At 41.8% G+C, this 27224-nt stretch overlaps 1 protein-coding gene across 11 annotated transcripts in view; it reads left to right on the forward strand.

Moving 5' to 3' along the window:
* The window catches only part of LOC109901733 (ras/Rap GTPase-activating protein SynGAP), a 110058-nt gene extending 95000 nt beyond the window's left edge, over positions 1-15058 (forward strand). For 6 of the 11 annotated variants that reach the window (XM_031786735.1, XM_031786737.1, XM_031786738.1 and 3 more), the window contains 2 exons: positions 297-378; positions 10915-15058. In XM_031786735.1, coding sequence (XP_031642595.1) covers positions 297-378; positions 10915-11340 — 508 coding nt within the window. In that variant the 3' untranslated portion in view covers positions 11341-15058. Of the gene's footprint in view, positions 1-296; positions 379-4068; positions 4131-10914 lie in introns of all 11 variants that reach the window. The other 5 variants (XM_031786739.1, XM_031786743.1, XM_031786744.1 and 2 more) reach the window with 3 other exon arrangements.
* The last annotated feature ends 12166 nt before the right edge of the window (positions 15059-27224 follow it).

A 27224-nucleotide genomic window follows, 5' to 3' on the forward strand; every position in this document is an offset into this window, starting at 1 on the left:
CTCAAAAATGCTTCCTCGTATTACTAGAGCAGTGTATGTTAAACAGCTACAGCATTGGTTGAATAGATTATAATTTGGCTACCAGAGGTTTTAACATCACTACTATAGACCAGGTAATGGGTATAATTGACAAATCAACGTTTTTCAGGGCAATGAGCGATCCAGCCTGCACCTGGACAGTCATTATAAGCCTTACGTATTACACTTAGCTACTTCTTGTCTAGTTTACTCACAATTCTCTCACAACTGTTTGAACTCCCTCTCTCTCTCTCTCTCTCACTCTCTCTCTCTCTCAGACTTATGGCTGTGGAGGATGAGATAAGGGGAGGAGCCGTGGTTGAGCCGCCAAAAGCTAACGTTAGGGTCTTCGCCGATCAGGTCTGTGATTTTCTTCTTCCGGTCGCCATGTCTGTAGGATGGCCTGTGTCTTTATCTCTCTATCCTTCTCTATGTTGTTTTCATCTCTTTGTTGATTTGTCCCTTTTATTTCGTCCAGACAAGTCCTTGGGTTTGGGTGAGACTCATTTGTCTGTCAATCCGCTTAGGTGCTTTGAAGGTCAAAGAACGTCTGTTTACATCTTGTGTCTGTCTCTCAATCAATCTGTTTATATTCTGTCTGACCACATCCGGGTTGTAATCAAATCAGCGTCTGTAGTAACTGTACATCTCAGACACGTCTATCAACTTTGTGTGAACTATATGTATTAAATCAAGATGTATTACCAGTCCAACACAAATGCAAGACATAATACACAACTATTGAACAGTTTTGGTCCTGAGGATGAGTTAATTTGTCAGGCCGACAACGTCTTCAGCATCCACACTCAATGTTTCATGGTCCATGCTTTTAGCCAGCCACTCATCTCCTATCGAACTCGTCAGGCCCACCCTCAAGCATGAGTCATGCTGCAAAGACATACCAGCTTTCAGTGTGTGTGTGTGTGTGTGTATGTGTCTGTCTGTGTGTGTGTGTGTGTGTGTGTGTGTGTGTGTGTGTGTGTGTGTGTGTGTGTGTGTGTGTGAAAGAGAGACAGAGTGTGTCAAACCCCAATGTCTCTTACAAACGACATCACAGATGTATGCTCAAGCTTCTTTCATTCGTTTAAATCAAATCCCTGTTCCACCAGAAGATGAGTCCCACCCAACCGCTTCCTCAATCCAAACTCCTTCATTCCAAATATTCAGACTGAGCATGTCAACGTCAAGTTGTATTACCAGTCTAACACAAATGCAAGACAGACATAATACACGACTATTGAACAGTTTTGGTCCTGAGGATGAGTTCATTTGTCAGGCCGACAACGTCTCCAGCATCCACACTCAATGTCACTTTGTCCATGCTTTTAGCCAGCCACCCATCATCTCCTGTCAAACCGGTCAAGCCCACCCTCAATCATGAGTCATGCTGCAAAGACATGCCAGATTTCTCTCTGTGTGTGTGTGTGTGTGTGTGTGTGTGTGTGTGTGTGTGTGTTTGTGTGTGTAAAAGAATGTGCGGGAGAAAGTGAGTATGTGTCAAACCACAATGTCTCTTGCAAACAACATGACACATGTACGCTCAAGCTTCACTGAGTCCCACCCAGCCACTTCCCCAATCCAAATGTCTTTATCCCAATCCGAGTCAAATCAGACTCAATAGAGGCAACAGACATGTTCTGACATGCAGAGATAAAAACAAAAGCAGAAAGTTTGAGCGGTGTGAACAGACAGGGCTCCCGCTATGTCCCAGATAAGAATGCAGCTGAATGCAGCACCCCTGCAAGGTGTCGAACAGTCAGGGCTTCAGCCACGCTTCCTCAAGTGAGCAGTGATCCAATGTGTCTCTCCTGTTCTTTCTCCATTCAGTACACAGCTCCCCCAGAGAGAGAGAGAGAGAGAGAGGGTGAGGGAGAGGAAGGGAGGGAGGGAGAGGGAGAGATTAGCCAGAAAGGTTTAGAAACTGTGGTTGAAAGGGGGTAAAGCCGTCCAGCGATGCGTGGCGTTGTGTTCAGTTGCCAGACAAGCAGCAGACCAGAGTTTTGCGCTCGTACTGGTTTCACTCGGTCGAACGTGGCCAGTCTGTGTTTGACATGTAGTTGAGGGAGTGTCATGATAGACTTGGCCTACAGCCTCAGACAGCATTGGAAACGAAATCTATTGGTTCTTTCTGAGGGCTGAGAGATATAGTTTGAGTAGCTCTTCCCAAGTGGTCGTAGGAGCATCCAAGGCTGGGCATCCATCTTGACATTGGTTTTGTTTCCAAGCTGAAAGAAGCAGATTTGCTATCCAACATGAAGCTGTTTGGGTCTCTTCCTAGACACAGTATTAAATCACAGCAGTCCAACATGGAACTTCTGATGACACTCATTATTTCCATGTCATGCTTCCACCCAGGTTTTCTTTTATCTCATGTTAATTGTCCATTATCATGCAACCACGCGAACATTTCTGTGTATCTCCATTGTTCTGAAGGTTATAGTCAATAAGATTATAAAATGAAGCCATAAATTGTTGTGGGCCAATTGTTTGTGTACCATTACATTCCCACCATGGCTATGCCCAAGCAGAGCATGTCGGCATGTTTTAATGATTGCGAATCCAATATCTGTCATTATTTGCAGTGAGCCGTACAATGACTTGTCCATCGCCATGGCAGCAACAGGTGTTTAATGCCGGGTGTCTAGGTGGGGGTGTCGGTGACTCATAGGGTTCACGTTCACGTTATCTTTATTATCCCAACAGTGGGCAGTTCACTCGGATTTCAGCTTTTTGCGTGGAGTTTGTATTACTACCGTTTATACAAATGTTCTATCTTAATTTGATCAATCTGTTGTAACAGAGAATTTTCCTGTTCAGCAGGAAATGCAAACTTGTTTGTATTTGAGGGTTTATAAAGCTTCTAACGTTTGTATTTTCCACTTTAAATGTTTGACTTGATTTGCCCTATTGAAAAATGTATCAACCCCTACAAACATATCCATTAATTATTATCCACATTCCTGTTGGTGCAGGATTATTTTTCTGCTGTAAGACACAGGTCCAATTAAGATATTTCACCTGTAGGCAGCAACTAATGGTAGCACTCTTGAAACTACAGTAGATCATCCTGCCCTTGGAATGACTCATAACAAATAAATCATAATTTGGATGTTGTACTGTACATATCCTCTCCAACTTAATGTTATATGTTCCATGCATCATTGTGAATATAATGCATGTCTCACTTTACATGGTTATCTCTATCACATGAGTTATCTACTGTCTCTATAACCCTGTATGTGTTTAAGTGTGTTGTGTCATTCAACCTTTTTTTACATGTGTATGCACATTTATATTGTTTAACTCTGTTTTTAATACTATTTATTCCTTGTTGCAGTAACAGTGGTGTTTATTACTTTTGCCAATGATTACTGCATGTTTAGCAGTAGCATGACCTTTTGCCTCAACTTCTAACCCCTCAGCTTCAGAGGAGATCAGAGATACCATTTTTCTGGACAAGACTTTGGATCAATGAATGACATTTAGCTTGAATTAAAAAGCAGCTATCTTTACTGCCAAACCAACTCAGTGGCCTTGTTGTCAGTGTCCGCCCTGAGATCGATCCCAGGCCGAGTCATTACAAAGACTAAAAACGGGACCCAATGTGTCTCTGCTTGGCTCAGCATTAAGGAGATAGGTTGGGGGCTATGGCCCTGCGATAGAGTAGCATCATGTCCAGAGGGTGTACTTGTACATCAAGCTGCCTCATGTTCTGGCTTGCACAAGATGGCTACTTACCATCTGTACTGCTGCATGTGTGTATCAACAGCCTTGGTTTGCTTCCTCAGCATGCAGACTTGGTTGACATGTTGGGCCCTCTTGTGCTTTCAGGCTGCTGGGCTTGTGTTGGCGCGAATGGTGGTGTGTGTTCCTTTGTGTTTGTGTGTGTCCTGTGGGCGTTGAGTATCCCTAATGCTCCTCAACCCTCGACACCCAACTTCTACCTTTTACTTTCTTCAGTGCACACAAGCCTAGCCTCTCCTCTCCTCCTTTTCTCTATCGTTCCTCTCCTCTTCTCCTGTGTTGATGAGATACGGTGATTTCTCTTAGGGGAGGCGCCAATCCATCCTAGTGCAGCCCCGTCTCGCGCCCGTTCCACCCCGAGTACAAAGGTAATAAACCAACCAGCATACACTTCAGTGGTACTGCCTCTCTCCATCCATACATTCTGCGTCTTCACTTTGATTCCTCCACTGTACTGTATGTGCGTCACTGACCGTATGCAGCACCAACATAAGGACTTATTGACTTACACAGACATTATACAGAAAATCACACGTATTATCAACAGCAATATTCTTTCTTTCTTTACCTATTGTTCACATTATTTTGGTTATTTTGATTTTGTCAACAGCAATTTGAATAATGTCGAGCTTTACTGTAATAGAAAATCAATAAATGCTGGAGCTGAAATATCAACCCAGAGTCAGGGGTAGACATAACATAGTAAACAAAAATCTGGGACACTCAAATTAGTATGATTGTTATGTTTGGTATGGCATGTATTAATATGTGGATGTCCATCATCCATTTCGTATGATATATTACAATTCATAATATATGCTACAAATTTGCAATACGTATGATATGTTAAGAATTCCAGTTTGTTGTGGCTAAGTAGGTGGCTAGGTGGCTAACGCTAACGTTAGCTAAGTGGCTAATGTTAGCTAGGCTAGGGGTTAAGGTCAGGAGTTAGGTGAAAGGGCTAGGGGAAGGGTTAGCTAACATGCTATGTAGTTACAAAGTAGCTATACGCTCAACCATCCACACCGACAAACTACCCTCCTTTAATTTTTGCCTTAAATAACCTTCGGCCTGATGTAACCATACCAAACATAACATATCATACTAATTTGAGTGTACCAGATTTTTGTTAACTTTTACATCTAGTCTATCCAGGCTGGACGGTGTCTTTGGAAAGTATTCAGACCCCTTGACCTTTTCTACATTTTGTTACATTACAGCCTTGATTTAAAATGTGTTATTTTTTTAATCCTCAGCAATCTGCACAAAATACCTCATAATGACAAAAGGAAAACAGGTTTTTATAAATTTGTGCAAATTTATAAATCATTAAAAACTTTGCATATGAGACTCGAAATGACAGTACTCCATGTAGGCACAACCAACGTACAAGTCATCACACAGAGAGCACACTTGAAGCACAACTGCACTGTCTGGAAGACCGCACCGGACTGAATTGGAATCCCTCAAATGACAGTACATGTTAGAGAAAAAACCAAGCCTTGAGGTCGAAGGAATTGTCCGTAGAGCTCCGAGACAGGATTGTGTCGAGGCACAGATCTGGGGAAAGTACCAAAATATTTCTGCAGCATTGAAGGTCCCCAAGAACACAGTGGCCTCCATCATTCTTAAATGGAAGAAGTTTGGACCCACCAAGACTCTTGCTAGAGCTGGTCGCCCGGCCAAACTGAGCAATCAGGGGAGAAGGGCCTTGGTCAGGGAGGTGACCAAGAACCCCATGGCCACTCTGACAGAGCTCTAGAGTTCCTCTGTGGAGATGGGAGAATCTTCCAGAAGGACAACTATCTCTGCAGCATTCCACCAATCAGACCTTTATGGTAGAGTGGCCAGACGGAAGCCACTCAGTAAAAGACACATGACAGCCTGCTTGGAGTTTGCCAAAAGGCACCGAAAGGACTCTCAAACCATGAGAAACAACATTGTCTGGTCTGATTAAACCAAGATCAAACTCTTTGGCCTGAATGCCAAGCGTCACGTCTGGAGGAAACCTGCACCATCCCTAAAGTGAAGCATGGTGGTAGCATCATGCTGTGGCGATGTGTTTCAGCGGCAGGGACTGGGAGACTAGTCAAGATCAAGGCAAAGATTAACTGAGCAAAGTACAGAGAGATCCAGAGTACTCCGGATCTCAGGCTGGGGCGAAGGTTCACCTTCCAACAGGACAATGACCCTAAGTGCACAGCCAAGACAAGGCAGGAGTGGCTTTGGGACAAGTCTCTGAATGTCCTTGAGTGGCCCAGCCAAAACACGGACGTGAACCCGATCGAACATCTATGGAGAGACCTGAAAATGGCTGTGCAGCAATGCTCCCCATCCAACCTGGGAGAAACTCCCCAAATACAGGTGGGAGAATGGGAGAAACTCCCCAAATACAGGTGTGCCAAGCTTGTAGTGTCGCACCCAAGAAGACTCGTTGCTGTAATCTGAATACTTATTAAAATGTGATATTTTCGTTTAATTTTTTTGTTAAATAAAAAAACGTTTTTTCTTCGTCCTTATAGGGTATTGAGTGTAGATTGATGAGGGGAAAAACAATTTAATCAATTTTAGAATAAGTCTGCAACATAACAAAATGTGGAAAAAGTCAAGGGGTCTGAATACTTTCCATAGTCACTGTGTAGCACTATATATTTGACATTTAGATTTATGTATTGTACAGATTTATAATACACATAGTGTATACATTAATGTATGTGACTCTTACACCACTCAGACAAATATGCCAACATTATTTGCACAAATTCAGTCATATACGGAGACTTCCTAAACGTGTAACTCTTTGCATTAGGTAAATTGCTTACCCTCTGAATTCAAACCATAAAACTCCAGCATCAATGGTAGAATTCCTGACTGAAATGCATTGAAATGTTCAGCTGTTTAATTCAATGCTCCATTTCAATGCTCCACTATTATCAAATGTTGGCATTTGCAAAACCTTGCAACTACTCCTTCATCCTTCTTCACATCCTTCATCCTTCTTCACATCCTTCATCCTTGTTAATCCCTCCACTACTTTTTTCTTTCAATTCCCTGTGTTGTTTTGGGATGATAAGCGAACTGTTTGATCAGAATATAGATGGTAGTATTATATACTTAGGACTAGATTCAATCAGATTGACAGCCGAATAGCCGTTGTTTTGGCAGTGTCGGAACTGCGATAGAGATGTCAAATCCACAAGAAGCAACGAAACCACACCCAACGTAATCCTACAAATTCCATGCAGCCGCATTAGATATTTATGCAGCCGCGTTACCAATCAAACACTCAAATTAGATTGATAGGCTTTAAACCTCTCCCATTAGCCTAACATCAATGGATTGACATTACATTTGAGAGTCATTATTTCTAACATCGATAGAGCCATCCATTTCTAGCGCCGTTTTGAACTTCTAACGCGGTAGGGATAACAAGGAAGGGAATGGTTTGTGACGGACAAGAGCACAGTCGCCGATAAATCAGCTCATGAACGTCTAACGCGGTAGGGATAATAAAACATTTGCTATGCAGATGTCGGCCAACACTGGTTAACGATGGTAAATGATCGATCTGATTGAATCCAGGCCATAGTTAGTTCTAGTTATGACAAACAGCTTGACAATTCACAGATACTCTATTAGGTACATGTACAAACACTGATGGCTCTGCTGCAGTAATACATATAAGTAGGCTCTATTCCAAGAACCAATATCAACAAGGTAACTGACTACATCCATATACAACAATACCCCTGCTCAAATCAACACAAACTCACTTACACACACCGCACGTGTCTCACGGAGGAACACATTACGGTGGGTCATCAACATATCCATTCGATTCGACTCATCTCCCCTCCCACCACTCCCCCAAATAAATGACGGGAATTATGGGAAATCTCCGTATCTGACACAATCCTTCCCTGAAAATAAACAACTGGTGTGCGTATATGTCAATGTGTGTGTTTCTTGGAGAGTGTGTTTATATATTCCTGTGTGTATGTGTCCTGTATGTATATGGCACCTGAGCACATAAGTTGATCCAATGTTCATGTATTGTCATTGTGAGTTTGATCAAGTGTGTCGCCAGTACTGTATTGTTGTTCTTTTTGCTCTGGGTCATACTTGGAGAGTTGTCTAGTGTCCTTTATATGTATGTCAGTCATATACTACTGTTCTGGAATATTTGGTTGGTTTGTACATCTAATTTCCACAATGATATGCCTAGTATGAAACAGAAATTGAGAATTAATTTCCTATTCATGTTGCTGATTAAGAACATTTGAGAATTGCGTACCAAAGCATACTAACAATGCACTTAACATTGCACAATTCATCCGCTATGTGTTGTTTTTGTCTACAATTTCCTAACTTTTATTAGTTGCAGCTTTTGTACAAACATAAACACCAAGTTGTTCAAGTAAGCAAACTCTGCACATATGGATCTTTAACAGTGAGTGATGCACGTTTTGTTAAGTTGATTGGATCGCTGCTTCTTTTATTAGCATAGGTTGGCTATCTAGCAGCTATCTAACTTTCTTATCATAAAATATTCGCACAATTTTCTCAGTTACATTGGCAGGTCTGGCTAAACTTGGATAAATAATGTGAAAGGGTTTGTAGTAATTTTCTTGAACTGGTTTGAAAGTAATCCAGCACTGGTAGAGAAATACCACTTGTTCCCCTTGTTTCCATAACCCATTTCCTGTTACTGTTGCTAGCACCAAGTAGGGAATGGGATTAGCATGTATGCTAACGGTAATATCTGTTGAAATTGGTTATCGCCGTGTGCTTTACAAGGTTCTGAGTGAGAAGAGAAAAGGTCTGCCAGTTCAATTCCACTTTCTGAAGGACATTTTTTGTTCTCTTTCTAGAGATGGAAACATGTGCTACACACAATGGACACACCCACCCTGATATTAATGCTAATTCGTTTTGAAATCAAATGGCCTGTTTCCGACTCATTTCTGTACTAGATGCAGATCATAAAACCCTCTTGAAATACCTTTTTTTCTGACTTTCACTTCTCCAGTGCATCGTTCACATCTTTAAGACTTCATACTCCTTGGTACAATCATATGAATGGTCTTTAGTCCTTATTGTTCAATGAAGTTATTACACATTTGAGGAAAGGTATTGGCATCTCGGTAGAGTAAATGTCAATTCAGATTCTTCTATTCGTGTAGAAAACTTTGAAATGATTCCACATTCCTGTTTTGACTTGGATACGTTCGACACCATTTCCTCAATCTAACACAACCTCCATCAGTGCCAATAACCCAGCTATTTTCTTTCCTACTGCTCCAACACAGACTGTACTGAACAGGACTGAACACGATGACTTGCATTCAGGGCTTGATTTAATTAAGAACTGAAATCAATCTGGTATTTGCAATGACGTTATTCTGCGCCAATGTAGGTAAGGATAGATAGCAAAACCAAACTTTTGACTTATTCACTTATTACAAATTCTAACCCAGGGCTTTACAGATTTGGTAAATGAATGAGCATCCATTGATAATTGGTCAATGGGTATGGGTTAGAAATTCTGATTGGTGGATTAGACACAGTTGAGATTTTATTCTAGCTTCTTATACACGCTTTGTAGATCAGTATTTAGTCATTATGTCCTCTAATTCGCATCTAAAGTTCTAAGAATTACTGTAACACATCTGCATGCTAGACTATTATAGTAATGCAATACTATAATATTATCATCTAGAATGTTTTATCTTAAAGTACTTATTACTATTTAAATGTTAAAGTACTTATAAGGTTCAATGATGTGTGGGAATCAACCACACACTTGACAAGGGAACAAAGGTGCATGAAAAAACAATATCGAATTTCTGCACATTTATTGTGGTCTTAGCTAAGCTTTCGGTGAACGCTTTTTGTTCTTCATTGAGTTTCTTCTTTCTGTGAAAGTTTTGCTCTGACATAGGTCAATTGACTGAAAGCTTAGCAAAAGCCATGCTAAACTTGAAATGCGCATGGATTCTAATGTGCGTAAGATGAATTAAGGTGACACAATTGTATCACGTGATAGAGTCATAACTATTTGTGTCACCATGGTTTTTAAGCCTTTACTACAGTATATTTAAGCAATAAGGCACGAGGGGGTGTGGTATATGACCAATATACCACGGCTAAGGGCTTTTCTTAGCATGTCGCAAAGCAGAGTGCCTGGATACAGCCCTTAGCCGTGGTATATTGGTCATATACCACAAACCCCTGAGGTGCCTTGTTGCTATTATAAACTGGTTACCAATGTAATTAGAGCAGTACAAATAAATGTTTTGTCACAACCGTGGTATACAGTCTGATATACCACGGTTGTCAGCCAATAAGCATTCAGGGCTCGAACCACCCAGTTTATAATACAAATGAGAATGTATAGAAATTCCTTGAAATGAATTTAATTGGCGAAGACTGACACAACTCTCATTCTACTTGACTGCTCAGACTCCTTTTGACACCTGTCCCTGACTAGTACCCCCTTCTAACTCAGCATCATATGAAGATCAAGACACTCTGACATGTTGGTCAACCCGAGATTGTAATTCCTTCCACCTTTTCTTTTTCTGACTGTATCCCCTCTCCTATGCTGTCCATCACTATTGGTGTACTTCATACTTCTGCTCTGTAACTCATTTTCCTCTATTTCTCTTTCTCCGTTGTTCCTCCCATCCCTTGTCACTTATTTCTCTCCCTCCCTTTGCTTTCTCACATGATCCTTTCTTTCTTTACCTCCTGCTTTGATCCTCTCCTATCGGGACCCTCATCACCCCACCCTATTTCCTCCATTCTATTCTTTTTACATTCATAACTGATTCACCTATTTACTCTCTCCTCTACCCACCTGTTTGTTCTTCACTGGCCTCCTCTTTTTATTTGACTATTCCTTGCTTGTTTATATCACCCATACTCCCTCTCCTTCCATCCTCCCTGTTGCCTTCTCTCCCCACATTTCCTGCTTCATATATGACTCTTTATATTGCCTCCCTCTCTCCTTCCTGGATTGGCTGACTCGTTTACACCCTTGTCCATGCCACAAATCCCCATGCCACAAATCCCCCACTGAATGCCCCTTCTCCCACTCCCATCTCTCCCCTCTCCTACTCCTCTTCTCCCTCCCTCTCTCTGTCTTGCTAGGGGGCCCAGCATTCCTCCCTGGGTTCAGCAGACCCCTGTGTGAATACTGAAGGTGGAAGAGGAGGAGGAGGAGGAGGAGAAGAAGAAGGAGATAAAGAAGGAGGGATGACTACTGATCCTGACCATACTATCTCTTCCTCATGCATCTCCTCCACTGGCTTGCCCCGGAACGAGAATGGAGTCCCCTCCCCACCCGTAGACCCTCCTCCTCCCCCCACTCCTCATCTCCACTCCAGTCCACACCAGAATGGAGAGCTCCGTGTCAACCCAACATCCTCCCCAGTGACAAGCACGGAGGCAACTGAGAGCAATGCAACAGCAGGACTTGGCATAGAGGAGAGGGAGCAGGTCAAAAACAACACAAAACCAAATCAGAGAGAGAAGACACAAATAAAAAAGTCTTGCCACATTTCCTTCCTTTTTTGAGGAGGATGAGATGACTGCAATCTTTCCCGTTTCTTTTATGTGTACTCAAACCAGAGAGAGAAGAAATGTGTGGCGGGGTCATTGTACATTTAACTGTACAGTACGTTCAGCATTATCATACAAGACAACAAAAGGGCTTTCCAATGGACCTCATTTCCGTCATGCTCAAACTGGGCTTTGGTCAGTATCTGTCTTGCAGGACAAGATAATGATACCTTTTAGTTATCGTTGACATTGTGGGATCCTCATGTACTGTTTCAATCGATCAAACTATAGAGCCTATAAAACACTGGTATAGGCCTAATCCCCAAACCAAGCGACTATGTGAGATTTTGCTTTGTGTGTTTGTTTAATCAAATAAAGACAGTAAGCAAACACTATATAACATCTCACTCCCTAAAGACTTCTCAGTTGCCAATAGCATCCTACTACTATATACATGCGTGTAGTATCCCATAATTACATCGAGAAAGGTCTAGTCATTTCCTGTCCTGAAAACTCCAGCTCTCAAATTTAATTGGTAGAGATGTGGTCATCTGGCTTTTGTAGTCTGGTTTCCTTAGTGCCTTTGAGTGTATTTTAACAGGGTTTTCAAATAACAGGCGGAGATGATATTGACAGAAGGATTATTTTAACTGATGATAGTACATAAACAGTCTAATCAAGATCCAAAAATAACTATGCTGTTTGAAATGCAGACTAACTACAGAGTCCAGAACAAGCAGAATACGGTTTTATTTTTGCCCTAAGGAAAGTATTTGATGTTTTCAAAACATTGTGTGTAAATTAAGGGACTTCCCATTCGTGGACTGGACTCGTGCAATGTTTTCTCTTCTCAATCTCAGAACCTGTGTGTGATCAACTGGTGCTACAGACACAAACAGGGCTGTCTCCAAATCAAGTGTGTGTGTCAATAGCACTGCCTGTCATGTTTCCCACTGTCTGTATGTCTGTCTCTCTCACTCTGTCTGTTATTGTCAAGGTAGCCTATTTCTTTTATGTATTTGTCTATGTTTGTTTGTTATGTGTGTCGTGTCCTTACGTGTGCAATTATTTAATGGAGTGGGAGCTGGGTCAAGTAGGGTGCATAAACCAAATGAGACAATAACAAAGTTGTCAGGTAAAAAGTTTACCAGCAATTTTAAGTGGTTGAAAATATCAAAGGGATACTATTTGTGGACCTTTAGTGTCCTGGCATATAACATAGTCACTTGTAACACCTAGTACACTTCCAAAATTGTTGTCATGGCCTTTTCTGTTTAGTACCACGTAAACTATTTATTTTATTCTTATTTTGGGGTAGCCAGTTAAGTCTAGCCTTAAGTGCCTGGGTCTCAGATAATCACATTTTGGCCAGTAGTCAAACAGCGCTCAGACACATTTGTATGTGGCATAGACTTTCTTCATGTCGTTTCGAGGGACTACTTTTAAGTTAACGTACCATTCAGCTGAGCATGATGAATGCTAATGTAACAACATTTTGAGAAAACAAAGATTGTTTGGGGCATCGTTAGTAAAGAGTACTTCAAATCTAAAACATGTTACACGCACAGTGCACTAAAAGGAATTCATTGCTTTGTGTCAACTGTTCAGATATCACCTGTCATTGAATACTGTTATACTGTGTTGTCATGTCCTCTTGTTTTGTGTATAACTTGTCCATTGTAATCTTTGTTTAGATGTGAACTTGGGTTTATTTTGGCCCTTTTTGATTCACACTGGTGGTGCTTTATAACTAGTTGGATAACATTCCTTAGCTGGCTTAGCGTCTCAAGTGAATTAACATGCTTCAGACAGTCCTGGTTTTGCAGAACCCAACACCAGTCTTATTTCACTTTTTGTATTTGATTAAGAGTCAATTTACTAAGGGCCATATCCTAACTTGATTTATATTTTTGCAGTTCTCCCATTGGCATCATGCATTACGAGTAAGTCTGAGTTTAACATGCGGATCTCAAGTTAGGATTCGGCACTTTGTGTATAGGGTCAAAATGCCTCCGCCAATGCTGTGTCGGTCAGTACTAGGGGATTAGCCATAGTGTAGAGTGGATGAGATTCAGAGATATGAGAGAGATTTAGAGTGTTGAATTAAAAGTTAACCAAATGTGATTGTTAATAGGGAGAGTTTGTTGTAGTTAACTTGTGTTAAGTCAGCTAATATGGCTACCTTTTTAGTGCCAAAACATATCAGTAATAAAATGTCTTTTAAAGCAGCTAGGGTTTTACATCTACATTGAGTAAAGATATGGGACTATACAGGGTCACTGGTTGATATATGAGCATTGCCATTAATATACCTCAGAGATGGAGAATTGAGAGACTCAGGTAAACAAATATTTGCCTCAGAGCTAAACACAAACTGACAAAGAGATGAATCCTACTTTGGAGGGACTGCCATCCGATACAGTGGTTGGTGCATCTCTTAACGAGATCTATCCCACTGGGCAAAAACTGGTTGAATCAACATAGATTCCACATCATTTAAACAAAAAGGCTAAATGTGATGTAGTTATGCAATTTCATTAGGGACGTTAGGGAATTTAGTATTTTTTCACCCAAATTTGAACCTAAATCCAATGACATGGATTAAATTCACTTTAGTTGACAACTCAATCGATTGTAAATCAAAATTAGACGTTGAAATGACGTCTGTGCCTAGTGGGATGGCTATGATTGGATAGCAACTCATCAAGCACCTCCCCGTTCCTTCTCTCTCTGTCTTCCTTTTCTCTCCTTAGCCAATCACGCAGCTTCGTGGAGGACAATCTGGAACCTAATTGGCTGAGGCAACATGGGCAGCCCGCATGGCCTGGCCATATATCAAGAGCGCTCTCTCGTGATGCGATTGGCTGACAAAGGGAGAAGTTGGGCCATTGGTCCAATTCTCCTGACCTTAAGGATAGTCCAGAGCCACAGCTGACCATGTAAGGATCTGCTGTGTTATTTACCCTACTTTACTTGGGCCCTCTCTCTCTGATTGGATGGCTGGACAATCTGTATTTGACGCTTGTGATTAGATATTTTCTTTTCAAGACGTGCCAATCTCGGGAAATGGTTTTGTTGGCTCATCAAGCATGTGAAGAACAGCTATGCAGATTGACATGATATAAACCTTTTGGGATTGAGTAGTAAGTTAAATGAAAGAGGGAGAGCTGCTGTGTATAAGATGCATTTCAAAGGTGCTGTAATTTTTCTTTCCTAACATTTTTCTAAGATCTCACAATTTGTTTCTTTCATTTTTCCTTCCTATCATTTTCTACAGTCCACCCACTATCTACCCATTCCTCTTTCTATCTATTCTTAACCACCCACCTCAGTTTATGTTCACTTTTAGACTTTTTCTGCTCCTGTTCATATCTGCCATGGTTTTGGTTTTGTTCTTTCTTCTTTATCTCTATTAGTTTTACATTTAAAGGAAACTAATTATGCACAGCCTATTACAAGTGAAACTGCTACAAAACAAAATATTGCTTCAATTAAAACTTTGAAAAATGTAGAAAATGCTATGATTTATATTTCTATAATAATGCTTATTCTTACCGTAGTACTACATAAACTTTTCATTGGAAATCTTCCTCTCGCAAATGTTTATTTCTTGATAATGACAAGACTAGTATCTAATGACAGTCCAGAAATGATCAATTTTATATCAACTGATTTTTCTTAAGACAATCTTATGGAACATTACCCTTTTGTGGAGAAAGATTGCCCTGGGATTGTGCCAGATAAAAACACAAACTGTTGTTTTACCTGCTCCCCTCACAATGATCTGCACGTTGCTGTGACCTGTACCCCTCCACTTCTCTCTTGTAATCCCTGGAAGAGAGATGCGAGGATGGATGTTGTTTTTCTACTTGACAATCGCTGGGGAGCTCTCCATTTTACAGACGATCTAAAAACTCCTTAGAAGAGCACATCCTTACCATCACGTTTTTGTTTTCCTATTTCTGTCTCTGATGTAAGCTTAGTGGAGCAGACGCGAGTTTATCATGTTTTTCCAGTGTGGTGAGACCGAATTCTGGAGCCAAGTTTCTGTATAACTTCCATTTGATTTCTTTGTATGGACTCCACTGACACAGAAGCTAAATAAAACCCTGTGCCCTCCTTCACCTCTGACCACTGAAAGGTGACACATCAAAAGAGCGAGAGATTAGAGGTTAATACCTTTTACGTGATTGAATGTGTGTGTATATACAGTGTGTGTACAGTTGTTGTGTATATACTGGATATGTGTGTGTATATATGGTATGTCTATGTGTATATACAGTTTGTTTGTATATGCAGGGTGTTCAGTTTTTTCCTCAATCCTCTAATCTCTCTCTCTCTCTTAAATGACGTATTTGACTCCTCAAAGAATAAATGTTGGGGAGTGGAGAGGTTCACACTGGCAATTTAAAGGACAGCTGTCTGGGAAGCACTTTCTGTGCAGACACTGACCAATCTGACACCTCTGAACACCTACACACCTAATTATGCCTCTCAAAACAATCTCTGGCTTGCACTCATTTTCTCATCAACTGAGGCATTTTTTAAAAATTATATTTGGGTGACCAAGCAATGTTTGTACATATACAGTATATAGAATAACTAAGATAATATTTCCAGTGACCTCCATCTCCTTTTCTTTGAATTCCTGTATCTATTATGACTCTTTGTTGTTATTTGATTTAAGTTTTGCGTTTCTCTACATTAAATGTTTGCAATGGTTGTCATTCAGATATATATATTTATCCAGACAACCCTTATCTAATCTTTCCAATTTAGTTCCCCGAACTCTGCCTCTCATAGACCCCTCTGTCAGGCTGAACGTTTGGTTCAGATCACACTGTTACTTGTGAAGCAACTCTTCCATGCAAGTAACACCATGTTATTAGCCATTTCTTCAAGTTCTATTAAGTGTGCCTCCAACTCACCAACCCTCCCTCACCCTTGAACTTTCAACCCCACAGGTCACACATAGTCATACCCCTTGACAAGCCATAGTCCCCCAACCCCTCTATTTTTGTTTTAAAAAGGACAGACATTCGGGGATTTGTGTATATTAATGGAAGAGTGATATTGAAGAGTGTATTGCCATTGTAAATGGATTTGTTATGAATGTGGATATTCTGATTATTTAATTATTATTGTAATAATGATTATGATTATTGCCACTTTGATTTTGTTGATTCATTCCTTTGAAGCGGTCAATAACAATTCCTTCATTTAATTTTTGAATAAACCGGAATTTATATTTTTCGGGTGGGTGAATCTTGGAGATAGAAATACTTAAATAAATGAATAATAAACAAATAATGAACTTCTTAAATTAAGATGTGATATGTATTTTTTTGTATAATTCCTACAGAACAGTCACCACAGTGAAACATATTTTGAAACTCTTACAAAGGCCTATTGGCCATTTCATGGTTGATGCGGCCTATTCTGGGGTCCATATCATGAGATACACTGTAGGTTACAGAAACATCATTCGATTATCACTGGACAACCAAAGACACAGTAGGCCAGTCAGATCATAGTCGTCGACATTGACATTACCATAACCGATCATGTTTGCAAATATTATTTGCTGAGGCTGTTGGTGCATTTCATGTGAGATCAAAATTAAGACTAGTCTTTTTAGTAAGTATTCACACCCCTTGACCTTTTCCACATTTTGTTGTGCTGCAGCCTGAATATAACATGGATTCATTTGAGATGTCGTGTCACTGGCCTACACACAATACCCCAGAATGTCAAAGTGGAATTATGTTTTTAGAAATATATTCAACCCCTTTGTTGTGGCAAGCCTAAATTATTTCAGGATTAAAAATGTGCTTAACAAGTCACATAATAAGTTGCAATAATAGTGTTTAACATTATTTTTTAATGACTACCTCATCTCTGTACCCCTCACATACAAATGATTGCAAGGTCCCTCAGTCTCTGCAGTGAATTTCAAACAGAGATTCAACCAGAAGGACCAGGGAGATCCACCATGAGGCCAATAGTGTCTTTTAAACAGTTAAATAGTTCAATAGCTGTGATATAAGAAAACTGATGATGGATCAACACCATTGTAGTTACTCCGCAATACTAACATAAATGACAGAGTGAAAAGAATGAAGCCTGTACAGAATACAAATATTTGCAATAAGGCACTAAACTAAAACTGTAAAAAATACAAATAAATAAAAAAATGTGGCAAAGAAATGAACTTCATGTCCTGAATACGAAGCGTTATCTTTGGGGAAAGTACATCACATCACTGAGTACCACTCTTCATATTTTCAAGCATGGAGTTGACTGCATCATGTTATGGGTATGCTTGTCATCGGCAAGGACTAGAGAGTTTTTTTTAGGATAAAAAGAAATGGAATAGAGCTAAGCATATGCAAAATCCTAGAGGAAAACCTGGTTCAGTCTGCTTTCCAACAGACACAGGGAGACAAATTAACCTTTCAGCAGGACAAAATACAAGGCCAAATATACACTGGAATTGCTTACCAAGATGACATTGAATGTTCCCGAGTGGCTTAGTTACAGTTTTGACTTAAATCGTCTTGAAAATCTGTCAAGATTTGAAAATGGCTGTTTAGCAATGATCAACCACCAACTTGGTAAAAATAATCATGTGCAAATATTCTGCAATCCAGGTGTGCAAAGCTCTTAGAGACTTACCCAGAAAGACTCACAGCTGTAATGGTGATTATAACATGTATTGAGTCAGGGGTGTGAATACACATGTAAATCTGATATCTCTGTATTTCATTTTCAATAAATGTGCAACACTATTTATAAACATGTTTTCACTTTGTCATTATGAGTTATTGTGTGTAGATGGGTGAGAGAAAAAATAATTTAATCCATTTTGGATTTAGATTGTAACACAACAAAATTCTTTCGGAAGGCACTGTATGTAGCCTGATACATCATCCGGTGATAGCTTGCTAGCTATTCACCATCTGACATAATGCAATAAAATAGTTTGGAAAGGTCCTTTCAGGACCTCTGCAAGCCAGAATGTTGAATACAATTACATTTGAACTTACTCTACTGGTTGTTTTGGTGGTTGGTAATTATGCTGGAAATTTGAGACAAAATATCCACAGGAAAGTGTTATTAAACTGACTTTTCTAAACTACCCCCTGTATTTTAGCATATGCTCTTATAAGCCGTGACAAAATGTGTAGAATTGCAGGACTCCCGAAAACCAGAAAAAATAGCAAACATTTTCAAGAAACAGAAATAGAAACAAAATAGAACATACAAAAGTAATCCATACTGTTCTGGAACATAACTATTATAAGAACCCAGTTAACAACCTTATTTTAAGTTGCAGGCATTTTTACTAGTCCCACAAGAAAACGCAATAAAGCGCCTATGCAAAGTGCTCACTCTGTCACTCAGAAACTGATTCCAGTGTCTGCCTGCAAGCTGAAAATCTTTGTACGTGTGTATTTAGGCTACCTGCCCATTCCCCTTCCAAATCGTAGGCTACTGTACTGTTGTTAGAATCGTGATTCAGAAGATAGAATCTACAAACTTTTTCAGTGCTAGTTAAGGATTCAAAAGGCCTAATTATAATGTTTCACAAAGGATTTATTAACTACAAAAAGGCAAGATGTGTTTTAATTCTGGTGCCACTCTGCACACACAAGCGTGTTAGCTAGCTAGCTCAAAGGATATTCAAAATTCTTTCATAGAAGCCGGCCCTCTTAGGTATAATTCAGTGGACCTAATTCAGATAATGCATGTCATAACAAGATGCCCAGCACTTCAAGCCCCCTCCACTACCCTCTCTCGCTCAATCCCCTCCCCACCAACAAAATGTCAAGTCACATCTTGCACCATAGTCTACACTTGTCTGTCCATCACACGTGTAAACAACTACCTTGCCTGCTCTATCCACATTGATTGGTCAAGTAATTTAATGAGCTAAATGTAAAAAACTGTTGATATCACAGGTTAAAAAAGAAACAGTAAGGAACGATATAAACCGGTTGTTTTGGGGGTTTGAACTAGTTCAGAACTTTATTTTGCTGGTTGGAACAGTGGAACGGAACAAAAGAAATGTGGTTCTGTTCAGAATTAAACAATTGGAAAATAATTCTGGTTCCAACCCCTGGAGGTAGATGCCCCAGATGTGGGGATCCGGCCCCGCTAGTATATGCATGCATTCTGTGTATGCATTTACATTGTTTGCTCAAACAAACCATGAGAGCCACACACAGATCAGATCCGCGTTTTGAAGTCGATTTAAGGCCTACTTTCCTGTGGATATTGGCTGTGTCCGAAATCTGTATTGCCTACTACTTACTAAAACTGCATACCGTGTACTAATCATAGTTTAGAACGTGCTGTTTAGTAAAATCAAATGCAGTAAGCAATAAATATCAACATACTAAGCTCATCCATATTGAGAATGCTCATCTAGTGCGGAAATGAACAATTGCATTTTGCCATTTGTTAAGTTTGGTACACCTCATCATCAAAGGCCTATTATCAGCTGTTATCAAACACACTTGGGTCTAGAAAGACGATTCTCTTCCTCAATAGTGTGCAGAGAATTCAACTAGAGGAAATGCCTAAATGAATATGAAACCGTTTCCCAAACTCTGTCCTCAAGGACCCCAAGGGGTGAATGTTTTGGTTTTTGCCCTGATTCAAATTATCAAAGCTTGATGATTAGTTGATTATTTGAATCAGCTATGTGGTGCCAGAGCAACAACAACAAAAAATGGGGTCCCGAGGACCGAGTTTAGGAAAACCTGGAGTATGACATCTTGGCATTTAAAGCATACTAAATGTATTTTTATTTCAGACACGGCCAGTGTCTCAGATTTTCAATGGCATAAGGACGACCAATGTCTAAGATTTTCAATTCACTGCCCTTTAAATATGTCACTTATTGTTCAATCCACACCCCTCCACACCCACCAAATGGAGCAAATAAAATCAAATAAATATTTATTGGGCAAGAAAACAGCTTTGTATATATATATATATATATATATATATATACAGTGCCTTCAGAAACTATTCATACCCCTTGACTTATTCCACATTTTATTTTGTTACAGTGTGAATTAAAATTCGATAAAAAAATTTTTTTTCTCACCCATCAACACAAAGAACCCATAATGACAAAGTGAAAACATGTTTTTAGAAATGTTTGAGCATTTATTGAAAATGAAATACAGAAATATCTAATTTGCATAATGTAAGGTTCTGTATTTATTTTCTTAGTCAACCTTGTGTTCTGTTTCTTTGTGTTCTTGAACGTAGCCATGTCTTTCATTTTTGCTCATTGATTTCACCTGTGTTAGTTACTCACCTGGTCTCATCAGCTCCTTATTTAAATACAGCAAATACATTGAGCATATCCCCACTAACTTTGCCAACGACAAGAGCAGGGTGGATTTGGTTGTGTCTCTACTCACAGGCAAAGCCCTAGATTGGGCCACCGCCATATGGACTGTCAACAGCACAGAACTCGGCTCCGAGACCCATTTCCACACCCTCTTAAAAGAGGTATTCGATCACTCTCCTTCCGGTCGTCCTATAGGAGACCTCCCCATAGAACTTCAACAAGGACACAATTCAGCTGCCGAGTATGCCCTCGAGTTCCGCACCATGGCTGCAGGGAGTGGATGGGAGTGCGGCTGCTTTACTTACCGTCTAACGAAGAGGGCTCAACAGGGAACTTCAGGTGGAGCTAGCCTGTAGAGGTGACCTTCAGGATTTAAATCAATACATTCGTGTTTCCATCTCCATCGACCATCTCATTGCCGATCGTCGAAGAACTCTGCCACCCAGGAACCCGAAACCTTCTCTTTCCATGATTCCGTCATCCCGTCCGAGTCTTCCAGAGCCCATGCAGTTGGGACATGCTCCTCTCCCGTGAATCGAACCTCAAATGTGGATCCAAGAAGGGCTCTGACTATAAAAGATCATCTATTCAGGCGTGTCCTTATTTGTAAATATCTCCCAGAAACAATTCTCCATCCTAGTATAGATAACCGTGAAGGGGGATACTAAGTACGTAGAGGGCTTGATAGATTCGGGGGCAGCAGGTAATTTTAGCGCTCACCAGCTAGTACAAGAGCTTGACATTGATCTAACACCTGTCACGCCTCCCTTAAGGATTAACACCCTGGACGGGCAGCCATTGGGCACAGGCTCCATTACGCACCTGACACAGAGCGTCACCCTCCAGATTGGAGTCTTCCACACCGAAACCATTCAACTCATGAACTTTCATCCCCCAAACAGCCACTCAGCCTCGGACACCCCTGGCTTTGTCGTCACGACCCTGCTATCTCGTGGTCTACTACCTGCTTCATCAGTTGTCTCACCCTACCCTGCAGAGCCACCACCATTAAGGACTCTGCCTCTGCAGTGCCACCCACCATACCATCTGAATACGCCCAGTACAGCAATGTCTTCAGCAAAATCAAGGCCTCCACTCTGCCACCACATCGCCCAGGGGACTGTGCTATTGACTTACTCCCTGGAGTGTCCCCACCAAAGGGCCGTGTTTAGCCCCTATCTATCCCGGAAAATGAAATGAGGCAATGGAGAACTACATTGACGAAACACTCAAACGGTTTTATTCGTTCTTCTTCCCCGGCTGCATCCAGCTTCTTCTTTGTTGGAAAAAAGGACGATGGTCTCCGCCCATGTATTGATTACCGTTCCCTGAACGACGTCACGGTCAAGAACCGTTTCCTTCCTCTGATCCCAGCGACCCTTGAACAAGTGGGCCGCGCCAACATCTATACAAATCTCGACCTGCGAAGTGCATATAACCTTGTTTGTATACGTGAAGGAAACGAATGGAAGAAGGCCCTTATCACCGCATGAGGGTACGACGAATACCTGGTCATGCCCTACGGCCTTACTAACGCCCCTGCCGTCTTCCAATTCTTTATGAACTAGGTTTTACAGGATATGATCGATCGCTTTCTCATTGTCTACATTGATGACATCCTGATTTAGTCCAGCTCCCTGAAGGAACACATACAGTGTGTGCAAAAGGTTCTTCAATGGCTCCTTGACCATAACCTTTATGTGAAGACTGAAAAGAGCACCTTCCATGTAACCTTGGCAAACTTCCTCGGTTTCGTACTGACACCTGGAGGTGTCAGCATAGATGAGAACAAAGTCCCCGCCATCAGTAACTGGCCCAAACCCACCACCATTAAGGAACTCCAACGTTTCATTGGGTTCTCCAACTACTATCGCCGGTTCATTCAGAACTTCAGTTCTACTGCCGCTCCCCTCGGTGCCCTTACCAGCCAAAAGACCCGGATTCGTCAATGGACTGAAACCGCCCTGACTGCTTTCAACAACTTGAAACGCCTATTCCCCTCAGCTCCTGTTCTTCGCCAACCTGATCCGACTCTTCCTTTCACCCTGGAGGGGGATGCCTCTGAAGTAGGAGCCATACTCTCTCAGCAGGTGGGAACACCTCCAAAATCACATCCCTGTGCCTTCTTTTCAGGAAGTTATCTTCCGCTGAGAGGAATTACGATGTGGGGAAAAGAGAACTCCTCACCATCAAGCCGGCCCTCAGAATGGCACCACTGGTTGGAGGGCGCACAACATCCCTTTCTCGTCTTAACAGATCATCGTAATCTGGAATATATCAGAGGGGCCAAGAGGTTAAACTCCAGAAAAGCTCGCTGGGCTCTCTTCTACACACGCTTCCATTTTCATGTTACTTACATCCCCGGAAAGAAAAACTTTAAAGCTGATGCGCTTCACGCCAGTTTGACCTTCTGACCAGTAACTCAGACCCTACACCATTCTTCCTTCCTCTTGCATTATGGGGCCGGTACTGTGGGAGGTTCACTCAGCCATACAAGAATCCCTAACCTCAGACCCGGCTCCTCCTGAGACACCAGCTGGGAGGAGTTACGTACCAGCAGCTGTTAGACCCCCAACTGATGCAATGGTGTCACACGTCCTTAGGGTCAGGCCATCCGGGCATTACACGAGCCACCAAACTTCTAGCCCATAAGTTCTGGAGGTCCTCACTGGCATCCGACGTAAGGGATTATGTACTCTCCTGTCCAGTCTGCGCCCAAACCAAAAGCCCTCGTCATCTCCCTTCCGGGAATCTTCAACCTTTGCCAATCTCTCACAGACCCTGGTCCCACATGGCTGTTGACTTCATCACAGACATTGCTGAATCCTCTGGTGACACCACCATCCTTGTCATAGTAGACCGTTTAAAAAAAATGTCTGGTTCCTCTTCCTCATTTACCTAACGCTATGGAATTGGCTGAGTGTATGTTCCAGCAGGTGTTCCGTCTGTATGGTATTCCGGAGGACCCAGGAGCCCCAGATTGTCTCCCGGGTGTGGCTAGTCTTCTGTGACCGACTGGGGGTCGCCCTCAGCCTCTCCTCCGGGTACCATCCCCAGACCAACGGGCAGACCGAACACCTGAACCAAGAAATAGGGAAATACCTCCGCCAACAATGTTCTACCTCTCCACACGACTGGAGTCGGTATATGGCCTGGGCTGAATACGCTCAAATCACTCATGCATTCATCCCTCCACCTTACTCTGTTTCAGTGTGTTACCAACCCCCCCATGTTTCCCTGGGAGGCGGAGCCTGGTACTGTCCCAGCTGTTGACGACTGGTTTCGGCATAGTGAACAGGTATGGGAGACCGCTCACCGGCATCTGCAGAAAGCCTCTAATACCCAGAAATGTTTTGCCGACCTACGCCACTCTTTCACCCCGGATAGCGTATGTGGCTCTCTACCAGAGACATCTGGCTCCGCCTCCCCTGAAAAGTTCTATTCTCGCTTCATTGGTCCCTTCAAAATAACCCATCGCATCAACCCTGTCATGTATTGCCTCCAGTTACCCCATCAGTATAAAATCTCCTCGTTCTTCCATGTGTCTTTAAAACCGGTCCTCTTCATCCTACAGTGTCAAACTGCAGTGCGCCCCCACTGTTGGACGTCGGAGGGGAACCAGCCCATGCCATTCAAGCCATCCTTGATTCCAAACGCCTGAGAGGTTGCATCCACTATCTAGTGTACTGGAAAGGTTATGGACCTGAAGACCGGTCCTGGGTCCCCGACCAGGACATCCTCGACACATGGATGATTCAGGCATTCCACTGTAACCGTCCGGATCGTCCCGCTCCCCGACCTCGGGGTCGACCCCCGAACAGGCCCACTGGACATCAGCCTAGACTCAGAATGTCGGGTCAGTTCACGACCTTGTCGAACCAGCCTGCCGGACCTCGCCCCACGAGGTAGGCTGCTGCCTCTGCTCCCCCGCCCCCTCCACACTCCGGTGCTATTGGGTCGTCAGGAGCTTTCTTTGGGGGGGGGGGGGGTACTGTAAGGTTCTGTGTTCATATTTTTAGTCAACCTTGTGTTCTGTTTCTTTGTCTTCTTGAACGTAGCCCTGTCTTTCATTTTTGTTCATTGATTTCAGATGTGTTAGTTACTCACCTGGTCTCATCAGCTCCTTATTTACTTCAGTTCATTCTGTTTGTGCCTTTGTGAGGTATTGTTCGTTTTGACTCTGCTAAGCCTTTTCCTAGCTCATTTGTGAGAACCAGTTATAGCATTCAGTCCTAGTTTTGATTTACCTACCTGTGTATGACCATTGCCTGCCTGTGACCACGTTTCCTGCCTTCTGCAAAGGCGAAATAAACACCTGCCGCGCAGGTATCTACACCTTTTTCTCCCTGAGTATTCATTACACAAGTATTCACACCCCTGAGTCAAAACATGTTAGAATCACCTTTGGCAGCAATTACAGCTGTGAGTCTTTCTGGGTAAGTCTCTGGGAGCTTTGCACACCTTGATTGTTGAATATTTGCACATTATCTTTTAAATTATGCAAGCGCTATCAAGTTGGTGGTTGATCATTGCTAAACAGCCATTTTCAAATCTTGACAGATTTTCAAGACGATTTAAGTCAAAACTGTAACCAGGCCACTCAAGAACATTCAATGTCGTCTTGATAAGCAGCTCCAGTGTATATTTGGCCTTGTGTTTTAGGTTATTGTAATGCTGAAAGGTGAATTTGTCAACCAGTGTCTGTTGGAAAGCAGACTTAACCAGGTTTTCCTCTAGGATTTTGCCTGTGCTTAGCTCTAATCCGTTACTTTTTATCTTAAACTCCCTTGTCCTTGCCGATGACAAGCATACCCATAACATGATGCAGCCACCTCCATGCTTGAATGTGTTGGATTTGCCCCAAACATAACACTTTGTATTCAGTATTACTTTAGTGCCTTGTTGCAAACCGAATGCATGTTTTGGAATATTTTTATTCTGTACAAACTGCCTTTTCACTCTGTCAATCAGGTTATTATTGTAGATTAACTACAATGTTCCGTCCTCAGTTCTCTTATCACAACCATTAACTCTAACTGTTTTAAAGTCTTTGTCGTGACTGGGTGTATTGATACACCATCCGAGATGGAATTAATAACTTCATGCTCAAAAGTATGTTTAATGTATGCATTTTTTATTTTACCCATCTACCACTAGGTGCCCTTTTTTGCAAGGTATTGGAATGCAGTGTTGGGTTTTCGCCAGGCATCATGGGACCCATGTCATCCAAAAAGTTTAATTACATTTGCCAAAAACGCCTGGAAGCACCTTGATCATCAAAACTCTTGGAAGAATGTTCTATGGACAGATGATTCAAAAGTATAACTGGGTCCCATTACGCCTGGCGAAAACCAAACACTCACTGCATTCCACATCAAAGTCCAAACCTAATCCCAATTGAGATGTTGAAATTAGCAGTTCATACTTGAAAACCCACAAATGTTGCTGAGTTAAAGCAGTTCTGCATGCAAGAGTGGGCCAAAAATCCTCCACAGCCATGTGAGAGACTGGTCAACAACTACAGGAAGTATTTGGTTACGGTCTTTGCAGCTAAAGGTGGCACAACCAGTTGAGTGTAAGGGGGCAATTACTTTTCACACAGGGACATGGGGTGTTGCATAACTTTGGTTATGAAATAAGTATGAGTCATGACTAGAATACAGTATGTAAACATTAAAGTGACCCGTGTTCATTGATTCTATATACATAAGGCAGCAGTCTCTTAAGGTGCAGGGTAGAGTACCTGGTGGTAGCTGGCTAGTGACAGTGTCTACGAAGACAGTCATTTAGTTCAGTAACCTTCGCTTCCTTGGCTACAGGAACAATGGTGGACATCTTGAATCAAGTGGGGATAACAGAATGGGATAGGGAGCGATTAAATATGTCCGTAAAAACTCCAGCCAGCTGGTCTGCACATGCTCAGAGGACGCGGCTTGGGATGCCATCTGCGCTGGCAGCCTTGCCAGGGTTGACATCGGCAGAGTAGCCTAGTGGTTAGAGCATTGGACTAGTAACCAAAAGGTTGCAAATTCAAATCCCCGAGCTGACAAGATACAAAATCTGTCATTCTGCCCCTGAACAGGCAGTTAACCCACTGTTCCTAGGCTGTCATTGAAAATTAGAATTTGTTCTTAACTGACTTGCCTAGTTAAATAAAGGTAAAATAAAATAAAAATCCTTGAATGTCTTCCTTGTGTCAGCCACAGAGATTGGGAGCACTCAGTCCTCATGAGCGGCTGGGGCACACATCGATGGCTCCGTGTTGTTTTTCTTTGTCCGGGATTGAGGCATCGATGTCTGCGACGTACCTCAAAGTCTGTTCAAGAACGTTGAACATTTTGGGGAAACATGTCGTTCAGTACAAACCGTCACGCAATGTAGCGAATGTAACTTAACACACCCTAGTAGAGTAGCCTAAAGTCACAATCTTACGTAAAGGGACTGTTAGGTCTTCTGGAATCTACAATAAGTGTGGCGATGTCCACACTCAGAAGCGTATAGGCTAAAGTGTATGCTACACTTTTTATTTTTA

This window comes from Oncorhynchus kisutch, linkage group LG13, assembly GCF_002021735.2.
Source record: "Oncorhynchus kisutch isolate 150728-3 linkage group LG13, Okis_V2, whole genome shotgun sequence".
Lineage (NCBI taxonomy): Eukaryota > Metazoa > Chordata > Actinopteri > Salmoniformes > Salmonidae > Oncorhynchus > Oncorhynchus kisutch.